This window comes from Macrotis lagotis, chromosome X (genome assembly GCF_037893015.1).
Source record: "Macrotis lagotis isolate mMagLag1 chromosome X, bilby.v1.9.chrom.fasta, whole genome shotgun sequence".
NCBI classification, from domain to species: domain Eukaryota; kingdom Metazoa; phylum Chordata; class Mammalia; order Peramelemorphia; family Peramelidae; genus Macrotis; species Macrotis lagotis.
In genome coordinates this window covers 328,638,351-328,653,173 of record NC_133666.1, presented here as the reverse complement: position 1 = coordinate 328,653,173, position 14,823 = coordinate 328,638,351, and the positions used below count along the sequence as shown (strand labels likewise).

The 14,823-nt window shown below is 38.4% G+C and overlaps 1 protein-coding gene across 4 annotated transcripts in view; it reads right to left on the bottom strand.

Moving 5' to 3' along the window:
* Window positions 1-83: 83 nt before the first annotated feature.
* PLEKHG4B (pleckstrin homology and RhoGEF domain containing G4B) overlaps window positions 84-14,823 on the bottom strand; it is a 227,204-nt gene continuing 212,464 nt past the window's right edge. For 3 of the 4 annotated variants that reach the window (XM_074206370.1, XM_074206369.1, XM_074206371.1), the window contains one exon: window positions 85-6,273. Coding sequence is in view for 1 of the 4 variants with exons in the window: in XM_074206371.1 (XP_074062472.1) it covers window positions 6,268-6,273 (6 nt within the window). In the remaining 3 variants the exon portion in view is untranslated. Of the gene's footprint in view, window positions 6,274-14,823 lie in introns of all 4 variants that reach the window. The other variant, XM_074206372.1, reaches the window with a different exon arrangement.

The following is a 14,823-nucleotide window of genomic DNA, read 5'->3' as shown; positions in this document are numbered from 1 at the left end:
AGTTTTCATTTTTTTGCTTTGTGTTTTCTTTCACAATATGACTAAAATGGAAATACGTATTGCATGAGAATTTGGAACTCAAAATTTTGAACAATAAATATTAAAAATTATTTTTACATGTAATTATGGAAAAAATAAAATACTGAATAAGCAATTTCAATATTTAGCTCTGAAAGGGACCTCATCTTAAAAACATGGACAAATTACCAGTACTTAGGAATCTGGAGACTACAACCAGCCTGGAAAATGTACAAGGATAGAACTAGAGAGGCATATGAATGGAAGGAGATCATGTAAGTTAAGAGGCTCAAGTGCTTCCTGTTGGTTGAAAATCATTAGGAAAAGGGAGCAATTGGTTGAGTGGGAAAACATGTTTTTACCTACTGGTACTATATCTGTCTAATACTGTTAAAGTACATTTTTAGCATATGGAATAAAAAGTAGATGATCTTAGTAACTGCCACATGGGGGAGCCAGTGTCACACTTTGCACTTTAGTAAACTACTTTTCATACCGAATCCTGGAAAAACCAAGAAACCATGAGAGGTTTTACATGGGATGGCATGGGAGTGGGTAGAGTGCAGATAAGGCTAACCTGATAGGTCTGGGCTGGGAGGATCCATCATTGGTGATACCATGTTAAACCTGGGGCCAGGAGTTAGTCTTGATGAGTTAATGCAAGACTTGGGCCAGCTGAGCTGGATGATGGGGGGGTGGGGTGTTTGAACCAAAGGTAAGTAAAGAAAGGCTAAAGTTAAAGGCCTGGAAAAGAGAAGACAGGGGTTGTGACTTTTAATTGAAGTGGGACAAATCAAATGGGCAGAAAAGAATTCATTGCTGAGATATAGGGGGAATGAATAAAAGGTGGTTAATGAAGTGTCCAAGCTGGAGAAAGTGAGAAACCATCTAGGAATAAAGAGCCAGGACACTATCACACGCAATAACTGAACTTTACCCCAGGGGGCAACATTGTCTTTGTGGATGACACTAACTTTGAATGAGGGAATGGATGACTGATCGAAAGAAAAGGCATTTACTGAGCACTTAATATATAGGAAGCAGAGTGCTAACATCTAGTGATACAGATAGAAAAGCAAGGCAGTTCTTGTTCACATTCTAAGGAGGGAGACAACACCTATAAAAGATTTTAGCTTTACTTTAGATGGAAATTCCTAATGCAGGGTATGGGGGCATAGCAGATGATAATTCATCTTTCTGTGGGTCATTCCTTTAATAAAACCATATTTGTGGTTACCCTGGAGATTGGGACTGTAATACCCGAGGAGGGAATTACTGGGCCACATCTTCACAAACATTTTTTGTGACTGGAAGGTCAAGCTGAAATCAAGGTCAGTGGTCTGTGGATGCTGCTGTTCCCCAGATTAAGCTGGTTGATCAGCTAGTGGTATTGGGGGAGAAGAACCTTTATAAGAATTGTTCACCTTGATGTTAGTTTCAGGGTCCAAGCTGGCAGCAAGGCTGGAGGTCTGGGGGTTTCTGCCATTCCTGGACTCTTGGGCTTAGGGTCCTGGGTTCTTTCCCATGAGGGCTTGCAGGAAGATGGTGATTGAAGTGATTTGACTTGGCATATGTCACCTTATGTCTCTTCCTCAGAGTGCCTAGGCTGTTACAGCTAGGTTGGCTTGCCTTCCTCCCAAGTGGTGGATGGTCAGCATTCAATGTTGGTCAGGATGATACATCCCTTTCCAACAAGAGTTTATCCTTATATATGATATTTGCAGGGGATAGAAAGGAAGCAGTGCAGATAGAATGGGGAATCCTGTTATTCCCAGTAGTTTCAGGCTTACCTGATCTTTAGAGGTAATGGGAGACATAAGGCTTCTAAATAATTTGCTTTGACTATAATGGGTCCTCACAACTTTAGGGAACTGAGCCTGGGGAAAACAGCATCATGCTAGGTTCAGGAGATAGTACTATATCCCCAAGTATAGGAGATATGACTCTCTGTGGTCGTTCCATTAAGTAATTATCAATAATAGTGGCAAATGTAGTGGTTTCTCAAATCATATAAAACTGAAAATACTTTGAGGAAGGGCGTGTGTGTGTGTGTGTGTGTGTGTGTGTGTGTGTGTGTCTGTATCTGGTGGTCTTTATACATATATATGTATGTAGGAGGGGGTATCTTATCGTGGACTTCCTAACCATTCCAATCAGTATAATAAATAAGATTATAATCGCCAGAACAGGAAATAAATTGCAAATGGGAACCTGGTAATCATGTACAAATTGTTCCAAAGATCAAAGGAACATAATTTATTTTTCAGGTTTGTTTTTTTTTTGCAAGGCAAACAGGGTTAAGTGGCTTGCCCAAGGCCACATAGCTAGGTAATTATTAAATGTCTGGGACCGGATTTGAACCCAGGTACTCCTGACTCCAGGGCCGGTGCTTTATCCACTGCGCCACCTAGCCACCCAGGAACATAATTTATACTTGCATCATATATTAACTAAAATTCACATCCTATTAATATGTGCTAAATCTGGAGAAACTATCTGGGCACTGCTCTTTAAGGTTTGGTCCTGAAATATGTAAATTCCAGGTAAAATCTAGACTTCTATATATCTAGATCAGCAGAATATCAAAAAGGTGCTTATTACTTTTGGATGATAACATTGAAGTTTTACTGATAATTTTGAGATGCCATGGATATGTTAATGAACTAACCCCAAGGTGGTACAAATAGCAACTGGTCTATTTCCTCCCGAAATACTACAAAAATGAGACCTTAAACTTCTGCCCCTTGGACCCTTTTCCAGCTCCTCAGTGTCTATACTGCTCAGTGTTTCAACTTTAATTGAGGGTCCACAAGTAATATCCTCTGCCTCTCCCCATACTATATTCCTGTCTACTTTTTGCCCCTTGCTCTGTGCCCTCTTTGTCTTAATAAAGGATGATTGCTACCCTGTTTCCCTCAGTCAATTGTGGTCTTTCTTGGTGAGTATACAAAGAATTTGGCATGCTTGCTCCCATTTCACTACTTCATTAATGATCAATTCATACATATGTCATACATGTATATATACATGAATGTGTGTACATATGTGTGCAATGAATTCCACTCTAGAATTCCCATGGGTTATTGAGTTCAGTACAAATTTAAGGGGAAACAAGATGGCACAGTGGATAGAGCACCAGTCCTGGAGTCAGCAGGACGTGAATTAAAATGCAGTATCAGACACTTGATATTTACTAGTTGTGAAACCCTGTACAAATCACTTAACCCCAACTGCCTCCCCCTCAAAAAATTAATTTGAGGGTCGAGTTCCCCCTATGTTCCTACTCTAATGACAGACCAGACAATAATAATACATCAAATAGCTAAGAAGCATCAAGCAAAAGGAAATTCTCAGTTCACAAAACTTAAGTGGTAAAATCATTCATTTCTCCTTGCTGATAAGGAAAGTTTAAGGCTACTTCCCTACCGAATCCTCATCAGTTGACCCTGGAGCCTAAATCCTCTCTCAACCCAGAGTAGGCGTTTTCTGAAGGTTTTTTCCTAACCTCCCTCTTTCCCACTCCAACCTATGGAGTCTAGTACCACAGCCATTGTGACAAAGTTCCAAGAGGACAAGAGGGCATCAGAGTCACCTGAAGAGGAGGAGAGATAGTTGTATTTTCTGTCACATATCCTACTTGAAGTTTCAGGAGTCATTTGCATAGAGGTGACAATTAAAGTCACAGGAATGGCTCTATTCACTGAGGGATAGAGGAGGGAAGGAAGTGACACAGGGTTGAAACTCTGGGGATATTAATGGAGATAATATCTGGTAGTTGGCATTTGTTCTATTTTGTGTCAAATAAGCTGATGTAGATTTAGTATCCATACCTCTATGGCTGCTCACTAATATCTTTTTTGCTCATAGGTTGTATCCATTCAAACCCATCTGTGAAGAAAAAAATGTCAAGCAGAAACCGACAGGCTTCATGATCAATTAGTCGGTGCTCAACTTCAGTAATTCATCTTGGATGTCTGGAACATTCATTTTTCTGTTCTTTTTAAACTGCTTTTGCTTCTGTTTTCAATATTTTTAAAATGTTTGTCCAACTGTGTTTTATTGATTAATGCCTTTTGTTGTAAAATCACATTAATTCTGGCATTTGTCCTCCCCTCACCTCCCAAGAAACTTTCCTTTGCACCAAAGAGTAGAAAATAAAGAGAAAAAAAGTAGAATCACCAACAGATGGAATTGATCTATCTTTAATCTTTAGTTGTTTTCCTTGAAATCTATTTTAACTTTGTAGAAAGGGATAGGTAAGAGATTTTTAATTTCCTTGGGGTAAAGAATCTCTAAATGAAGAAATTCTTTCTGCAGATGCATCATGTTTACTGGCTCCTATAGGCTTGCTACATGTCACTGCCCAAGTGACTTGCCCTAGATCACCCATCATAAGAGGGACTTGAACCCAGGTCTCACTGGCCTAAATAAATCAAGCTCTCTTCCACCTATTATACCATGTTGCATCTACCATTAATGATGTTTCACATCCTGGTATCTGAGGCTGGATTTGAACTCAGGTCTTTCTAATTCCAGACCCAGCACTCTACCTATTGAACTGCCTAACTATCTCCTATTCTGCAAAGTGAGGAGAAAACAAAGAAATAAAATAGAAGGGAAGGAGAGAAAATAGAGAGAACAAAAGTCCAAGATGCTCATGACAGGGAATAGAAGATGTCAATAAATTCATGAGTAGAAAGGAAACTAGAAAGCATACTAACTCTTTAATTATACCTGGGTTACCAGTGAAAATTATTTCAATTTGCACCAGTGAAGAAATGTCATTTGGTAGAAAAAAATGTTCCATTTATTTTCTTAAGTATTAAACAAGCCTGTGAAACAAAGTAACAAAAGTAAGCTGTTATCAACAACTGACAGATAATGAAATGTTTTCATATTTGATTTCTGAAAAAGTGGTTGAAAATACTTTAAAAAAACCATTACTAAATCATTATCATTTCCTAAACAGTTCGTACAGTTCTATCTATACACATTGTCTCTGTAGACCCTTGCAGATGATGCTACTACTTTTAAAAGACAACTTGTCCTAGTTATGGAAATTTTAAAAGTGATCCCCCAAAGTACTATTTACAAAAGCTTCCAGCTGGTTTGCACTTCTTTAGTTTTTGATCAGAGGTGAACTCACTCCTTAGGATTGCCTACCTTGATGGAATTGCACAATATCAAGTACAGTCAATTTGAGATTTTCCAAGCATGCATCGTTGGAAGCACCAGTGGCTTAACAAGAAATCTGGTCAAGGGAAGTCAAGTTACAGCATTGGTCTGGTTTTGTGGAGTTTCAGTGGCATTCAAATACTTGCTTCATTTAGCTTCCCTTCTATGGTGTGGAAAATTGGGAGTTGTCTGTAACTTCTAATGAACTTGCTAAGCTATTTACATATAGCTTGTTAGAGAAGAAAAAAATTAAAGTTCTTAACGCCCATACAAATGTGCACAACTTTAGATATTTAGGGCCAATCTGCTCCCTTAATTCAATGGTAAGCACATCTCAGGTATCCATTCTTTCAGTGAGAATTTAGTTCATGTTTTGGCTCTGCAAGTTAGGTGTACTACTAACACAACATTTAAAAAATGAAATTAAAAAGTCTGTTACCAAACTCTAAGCCCACCATTATTTGAAAGATGCAGAAGGGCAAGTAAATGGGTGTGCAGGGACAGAAGTATCACCATCAGAGACCAAGTCATGAATTTTCTGTTTATTGCTTTGTCCCAAGCAATCCTGAAAGCTGAATTAATGTCCCCTTCAAAATAGGGGAAGAGCCTGGATTTTTCAAGAATGACATGTTTCTGTCTCCCTAGTGTCTTATCAGCACTATTCAGGTCCCTTTATTTCATCCTGTAAGGCTATTTGCCTTTCTTTGGGTGGCAGGCCTATATTTGGTCAGTCTGAGTTGGGATTGAACCTTCTCCTGACATGTAGGATCAAAGTCAGGGAATAGAATGATTCAAAACAGTGGCTGAAATAAGTTTTGAAATGATGCCCAGGTGAAAGTTGGAATGATGATCAAAGAAGAGGTGACTTCTAGGGCATAAGCAGTTCTACTGATCCTTGTCACATGGGGACTGTTGGTCCATCAGAGGTGGCTCTGTCTTGATCCTTTTACTCCTGACATCATGTGTGGCAGATGTGCAGTGCTAGACTTCTTCTTGTGATGTATATTCCCATGTCTGGATCAGAAGAGTGTTGAAATGGTGGTTGGATGGCCAATGTCACCAAGTTCAGATCAATCACAGCTGTCAAAACAGTGACTTTAGTTAACATCATGGCTATTTGCTCTTTTGGAGATTTCAGTATCAAAGAAAAACACTGATTACACCCTCCTCCATCTCCTCACTTCCTTCTTCCTTAAGGTGAGAGAAGAACATCGAATCATTTTTACAGCAGAATCCACAGCCACTCAGAAAGCCCCAGCAAAGAGCAGTGTCTTACATCACATTATGATGCTGCCAAAATGGCCACCCCACCATGCAATGCAAACATGCCTTACCCATGGCCTGCAAGCTTGCAAAAGCCTCTTCATGGAAGTCGGAGAGCATTTCCCCAAATATCACTATTTTCAGAACCACACACCACTCCTCTTCTTCTTCCTACTATTTTCTTCCCCCAACCATGGTCATTGAAAAGGACAGGGACACAGGAGAAAAGTGCATAGGGATGAGAAAGTAGATCCGAAGTAAAAAGTAGAGGAGACTCAATGGAGACAGAGTTGAGAAGAGTGCAAAGATGTGGAGAAGCTGATCAGATGGCACAGGCAAAAGTCTGCATACTTAATGAACATACTTAATGAACTTAATATCAGTTGGTAAGAGAGGGAACACATGAATGATTTTGCAATATGGTTTCTGTTAAAACAAAAAAGTATTTCTGTTTCTACCCATTAACCTGAAATATGGCAGAGAGATGCTCATTAAGGTCCCTTTCAACTCTAAAACCCAATGATCCTCTGATATTATAAATAGAGAAATATTCAATGTTTGTACCCCATCTACTGCCTTGGTAACTAACCATTTCCAGATTCCACATAAAGCAAAGGGACTCCTTGCAGGAGGTAACTTTGCCTTAGTGGATTGAGTGCTAGTCTTGGAGTTAGGAAGACCTGAGTTTGAATCTCTCTTTAGATACTTAGCAGGAATGAATGGACCTGGTTCAAATCTGGTCTCAAATACTGACTATGTGACCTAGGACAAGTTGCTCAGTCTCTGCTTCAGTTTCCTCATTGTAAAATAGGGATCGTAAATGTACCTAACTCCCAAGGTTGTGATGAGAATCAAATGAGATGATATGTGTAAAGATGTTTGCATCCCTGAAGTGTTACATAAATGTTAGCTATTATTATGACAATATATTTATATTCAATATAGATATAGCTACAAATAAATAGATACAGACGTGTGTGTGTGTGTGTGTGTGTGTGTGTGTGTGTGTGTGTGTGTGTTTTTACAGATGATAGGTGCTCCCAGAAATATCCAAATGACTTTGAGGTCAAGCATTTTTTCACGAGAATTCTCCCATACTGCTTTACTGCAGCACGGAGGTGACATTAGATTCTCAAAGAGCATTCTAATGCAGCACAAGTTCTAACAGATCATATTAAGATGGAAAGACCTAAGTACAGACTCCTGGAAGATGATACTGTATTGTTTAGCATAGAAGGAGTTCACCATTAGAAGGCTGGCCATCAAGAAATGACTATTTTTCCTTTTTTGGCAACTTACAAAAATATATAAGTTGGGGTTGGGAGCTACAATCTGCATTAGTGGAGGGAGCTTTCACATAGTTGAAGTTCTATATCTTCTAAAGTATTGCAGTGAGCCAATGAAGGAGAGAGAGAGTAATAGGAGTGAATGTTTTTCATTAACTCTTAGTTAAATCAGTCAAGGGGCTTAGTCATTTCATCCTACTCCTCCCACCCCTTGCCTTGCTAATAGAAGAAACAGTAAAGGCAAATGTTATTTTAAACATAAGCAAAGAATGGTTGTCCAAAACAAAAATGACAGTAATATTTGGAAGACAGTGATTGTGACATTTTTGAATTCATGATAGGTAAGGAAGCTAGGTGGTGCAGGGAATAGAATGCTTCCTGACCTGGAGATAGGAAGACCTGTTCAGATATTTTCCCTGCTATGTGACCCTGACCAAGTCACTTAACCTCTGTTAATCTTAGTTTCTTCATTTGTAAAATGGGGATAATTATAGAACTTCCTCACAGGGTAGTTGTAAGAACCAAATGAGATAATTTGTGTATAAAGCATTTTGCAAATTGAAAAGTACTATTAAAAATGGGAATATAGGGCATAGCCTGATGAAGGCTCTAAGCTGTTGGAAAGCAGATGGGAGCTCAAGATCCACTACTCTTTAAAGCTTGGAACCAACTCTATCCCAGGGAGCTTGAAAAGAACTGCTGAGTCATTGTCACCAACACTATCTAGAAAGTGTATGGAAAACAAAAGAAGTTCTTGAAAATTGGAGAGAGATCAAAATACTGTACCAAATTTTCAAAAGATGAAGAAGGTAGATTCATTAAAATGGCTGACCAATAACTTGACTTTTTATGTCTTGACTTAATATCACAATCATGGTAGAAACCACATAAGTAGAAGAGCTAATTCATTGAATGAAACCATTAGGATCCAAAAAAGATTTCAACAGATCATAATAATGGTCAAAGCTTATGTGATGATGTTTAATAAGGACAAACAAACTTGCATTTTCAGCTAGACAAAATGTAAATTAGTATTTACTTTTTACACAAATATTTTACATTTCTTTTCAGCAGAATGCAAACCTCTTGAGGGTAGGCATGATTTAGTTTTTGTCCCTATACCCCTAGCACCCCCCATTGCAATGTCTGATACACAGCAGGTGCTTAAAAATAGTTATTGAATTGAATTCCTGGGAAAAATTTCAGAATTAATCATTAAAGAGATTGTGAGTACTTGAAAAGGGACTCTTGAAAAGGCTCCATAAGTCAGAAGAAATCCATCAAGAACTAATCCTGGTATTCTCTGTTTATTTGCAAGTACTCTAAGTTGGTAGTTAGTTCTTAGGATGTGCTGGTAAATGTTTAACAAGTGGCTCTCTAAAAAAATGCATGCATGATATACTTTTGGGTTTAATTTATAGTACTAACATTTTCTTCTAATTCTTTCTTATATTTAGACAATCAAGAAAATAACAAATCAATCTGTGATTATAATATTTGCCAACTCCCAAGATATAAATGCTCATATGAAATTATAACAATCAGCTCTGTTGAGTAGGTTTGAGATGACTATAGCACAACCCTGAAGGAATGCCATAGGGAACATGTATCCAAAATTTCAATGAGGACATTTCGATATCCTTGTTAACAAGACAAAGAAATATAGGCACAATGGCAGTTCATTTAGGTGAATTTGTAACTGATTATAAATCAAGACCCAAAGAGTGGTGATAAATGAATTGAGATCGTGAGTGAAGTTTGTATGGGAACATCAAAGGACTCTGTGGCCCTATTGTTTTCAGCAGGTTAATCAATGCTTTAAATGAAGACAGCATCTTTATCAGCTTTGCAGATAACATAAAGGTAAGTAAAAGAGTCAGTTAACTCACTGACTGACAAAACCGAGATGTAAAAAAGACTTCAAGAGGCCATAACTATGGGTCAAAGCTGATATGATAAAGTTGAATATAAAGCTATACATTTGCAGCCAACAGACATAGAATTTGGGAAATGTGCCTTGACAATAGTTTAGAAGAAAAGAACCTGTAGGTTTGAGTGGATTGGAAACTTGAAAACTGGAGAGAGAGCAAAATATTGTACTAAATTTTCAAAAGATGAAGAAGGTAGATTCATTAAAATGGTCAATAATGTAACATAGCAGGAAAAAAAAGCAACTGTGAACCTAGGCAGGAGAGTAGGGCCCAGAATAATGGAGGTTATTATCCTACTGGGGCACTTATCCTAAGTGGCAAAGTGGATAGAATGACAGATGTGGTGTCAGGAAGACTCATTTTCTCAAGTTAAAATCTGACCACAGACACTAGCTGTGTGACCCTGGGCAAGTCACTTAATCCTCCCCTTTGTCTCAGTTTCCTCATCTGTGAAATGAGCTAGAGAAGGAAATGACAAGCTACTCTAGGATTTTTGCCAAGAATATCCCAAAGGATGTCATGAAGAATTAGAGGGCACTGACACAAGTGAACAACACGACAACAACTCATCCTACCTTCTAGTCAACCACACACCTGGAAGGGATTTTCACTTTGGAAAGGATCCTGATCAGCTAAAGGACACTTGGAAGAGGTCAACCAAGACAATGAAAAGACAAGTACACACCACCCAAGAAACAATTTAGGTATGGAACATAACTTTGAGGGGGGAAAAATCATGAAGGATCTGATCATAGTATCAAAGCTTTAGAGCTGAAATGACTTTGGAAATCATCTAGTCCAATTCCCTCAGGAAACTGAGGCCCAGTGAAGTCACTTTTCCAAGGTTACATATGTAGGAAATGACAGAAGAAGAGTCCTTTTTACCAGACAGATAGTGTTCATTTTACTCCGTTCTGCTGCTACAATCTTTAATTAGAGGTCTAGATGTGGAAGATGAATCCAACATGTTTAGCTTGACCCTAATCTATACAAATAGGGCTAATGGGAAGGATGACATTGGCCTACTATAAGAAAAAACTCTCTTCAAAGGGCTGCTCAGAATTTTAATGGATATTCTTGGGAGGTAGTGACTTCCCCATCCCTGAAGAGCCTTCAAGAATTTATTGTCTGTCTACTTGTAAAAGAGAGGATTTTTTTCCCCTTAATGTCCTATCTAGATTAATTGACTTCTGAGATCTCTTTCTTGAACTTCTGAATTTTTAGTGTTGTTTTTTAATTCCCTTTCATCAGGTATAGCTTCATTTATACCATCCTCACTTTCTCAGTGAAGTCTGAATGTCTCAGGGTCCCAGGTATAAAGTGACATGCCAACATCAAAAGGGATTTTCTTTGGGCAAAACAATTCTTGCCTAAGATGTGGTTGTAAGATTGGGATGCTGACCCTAGAATGACAGGATAACTATTAATAAGCCCGTTTGCAGTAAGTGCTTCCCTGAGGGACATGGTCACAGATCAGCCTGGAATAACCCCAAGGCCTGTGACAGTAGCCACAGCCGCAGCAGGGATGACCTTATCTGGCTTTATTTGGCATGAGATTACATCACATTGCTCTTTTGATCTACATTCAGAGGGCAGGGATGTTTGGGATCATCTAATCCAAATCCCTCCTTTTACAGATGAGGAGTCTGAGGTCCAGACAAATTAAGTCACTTGCCAAGGTCAGACACAAATTAAAGGTCAGAGGTGGAATGAAACAAAGCAACAGTAACAATGAAACTATTTGTTTTTATAGAATTTCAATTCGCTGGGCTTGGGTTTATTTTTTTTCTCAACATGTGGAGAAATAAATTTCTTAATCAATTCTAGAAAAGTATCTAGGCCAAAGCTCTGTTCATTTAACAGTACAATTAGTAGGAAGTGAGTCTTGTTTAATATGAAATGTTGTTTGAATAAGTGTTGGTCCAACCTGATTTTTTTTAACATAATAACTTTATTGTCACTGACTAGTCCACATCAGTACAGTTTAAGCACTCCAACTTATGGTGAATTTTCTTTTGTTACTTTTGTTACTTCACTGGTGAAGACCTTGGTTAAGACAAGCAAGCCACTCAGGCTGTCAATCCCTGCAGATATACTGGTTCCGGTAGCATTATTTGAATTCACACTAAATTTAGAATTATATTATAAGTAAAATGTGGAAATTATTTCATCATGATGGAAATAGGCAGTCCAAATTCAAATAATGCAACCATTCATGAGTTCCATTATTCGCACTAATTGGGACTTATCTGTACTCTACTCCTTAGGGAAGGTTGCAGTCCCTTTCCTTTTCAGGAAAGAAATGTGGTGTAGTGATCTTGGCATATTAGGAAAAAGTATGGGATTCAAAATCTAGAGGCTCTGTTACTTCCAACCTCTGTGACTTGGAGCACATCACATCTCATCTGCAAAATGAAACATGTGGAGATGATCTCCAATAATGTCTCCCAACTCTAAATCTTATAACCCCGCCCCCCTTTTAGGAATCTAATTTCTTGGTAATGATATTTCTCCTTTAGCTATCTTAAAGATATCACATTTGACTTTTATTTCTTACCTGCTCTTCTCAGGTATTATGTTGTCCTATGGTTATTTTTGTGTCATATCCAGTGCTGGAATTCAGTCAGTTTGCACCAGTTTGGCAAAACTGATACCTAATTTTATGTTGAGTTCAGCAAACCAGTTGTTTAAAAAGCACTTGTAATCAAGGTTCTCACTAAGGTGGTTGCCTAGGCAACCACCCAATGTGGAAATCACAAATTTACATTCCTTACTCATTTTTAATGTCATCTGTACAACAATGTTTTCTAAGCACCCATAATAATGTTCATTCCATTCACAGGTGAAAAAATTGATGGAACTATGCTTGTAATATTTATTTATTCATTTCTTAAAACTCTATATCTTTGATGAAATGATACATTTTAATTCTCTTGTCTTTGTTACTTTGGTAAACAAACATGTAACATAAAGAGAAAAAGTGTTTCCTCTTTGTGTTATGCCCCAAATTTTCCCAAGATATTATGAGTATAATGCTGGTGTTCCCTGAGTGGTGACACCAATAGGAAGCTGGGAAACAATGAACCAATAGAAATATCAATTTCAAAGGTCATGGAAATAGAAGGGAAAAAAAAGAGAATAGGTAGAATGAATTTTGGTTCTGCACATGTTCCAACATTGGCTACTGTGGTCATGTGGCTGCTTTCATTCCATAAGGATAAGCTTACTTAAAGTAATAGTACATAATCTAGTTTTGTGTACCTCTTTTATTGTTCTTATTTGAGTACTAAATGCATGAAATATTAAACTACCTTTTGGTGCATCTTTTTGTATACTTAAAATGGTCATTAGGGCAGAGAACTGGATGTTATTTTATTTGAATTCCACCACGGATTATATCCTATGACCAGAATCTAAGCTCCACAAACTAGGGTCTATATTTCATCTAGACTTTGTCTTTTCCCAGCATCACATCAAGTGGGCACTAGTAGGTAAATGTAGTCCTTTTATAGGATTAGATAGAAAAATTACGAAGAATATAATATAATAGGAAGGATATAAAATATGTTAGCAAAAATTAATCTAAAAAGACAATATGGAGTCAATAAGATGGTGACAAAGGAGCTTCTCCTAGGTGTTCTCTCCATAATATTTCAAAAATCTTAAAATTATGATTCTAACTAAATTTTCAAGAGACAGAACCCACAGAAAGATCCAGTGAGGGAATTCTTCAGACCAAGGTAACCCGGAAAAATAATAGAAAAGCTCATTAGAGGGCCAGCTTGAAGAAACTTCAGCCTCCCAGAGACAGCCCCAGGGTGCCTGGGAGCCCCAGCTCATGGCAGCGGGGGCAGTTTCCTGACCTACACCTGGGGATCACCAGACACAACTTGGAGGACTAGGGGGGAGATCTCTGCCAGAGCAAGCACCCAAAGCCTAGATTCTCAGGGCAGTGGTGGCACTCAGCAAGGTCAGCAGCTGCAGCAGCCCAGATCCAGAAAATGGAAGCAGGCATGGAGACTGCAAACAGGAGCCTCTAGGCAACTGAGCCCTGAGTGTTCAGCCCACCAAAGGTAGGGGAGATTTCCAAGGTTTGGCCTCTATACCTGGAACAGGACTCTGGGGCTCTGACCACATTCAGATCCTGATCGCAGTCTAGGCCCCCCATAGAACAGGGCCCCCCCCCACTTTAGCCCCGTGGCAGAAGAGTGCATTTGTGGTCATTCACAGACCAAGAGGGCAGTCAGAGCTTCACACACTGAGATCCTTGTTGGGGGGGGGGTGTCCCAATAAAACTCAGAAGCTCAGGAAGTAACCCAAAACCAGGCACAGGTAGGAGAAATGAGTAAACAGAAAAAAAGAGGAACACCATTGAAAAATACATTGTCTATGATCCCAAGAAGGTTCAAAATACTCAATCTGAAGATGAGGGAGTACAAGTTCCTATATTGAAGTTGGGCGCAGGCCATGACAGAGCTTAAAAGAGATTCTGAAAATGAAGTAAGGAGGGGTGGCTAGGTGTCACTGTGTATAGAGCACTGACCCTAGAGTCAGGAGTACCTGAGTTCAAATCCAGGCTCGGACACTTAATAATTACCTAGCTGTGTGACCTTGGGCAAGTCACTTAACCTCACTGCCTTGCAAAAAAAGAAAAAAATGAAGTAAGATAGCTAGGAAAAAAATTGGGAAAAGAAAGGAAAGTGATGAAAGAAAAACATGAAAAAGAAGTCAGGTGAAAAAAAATGCTGAAGAAAATAACATGTTAAAAACCAGCATAGGTCAAATGGATAAAACATTTCAAAAAGTTATTGAGGAGAATAATGCTTTAAAAAGCAGAATTGGCCAGATGGAAAAGGAGATAAGAAAGCTCTCTGAGGAAAACAAATCTCTCAGATCTAGAATGGAGCTAAAGGAAGCTGATGACTTTATGAGAAGTCAAGACACAATATTTCAACACCAAAAGAATGAAAAATTAGAAGAAATTGTGAAACATCTCATTGAAATAACAACTGATCTGGAAAACAAATTCGGGAAAGATAATTTACAAATTATTGGTATACCTGAAAGTCATGATCAAGAAAAGAGCCTTGACCTCATTTTTAAAGAATTTCTACAGGAAAATTGCCCAGATATACTAGAAGCAGAGGGAA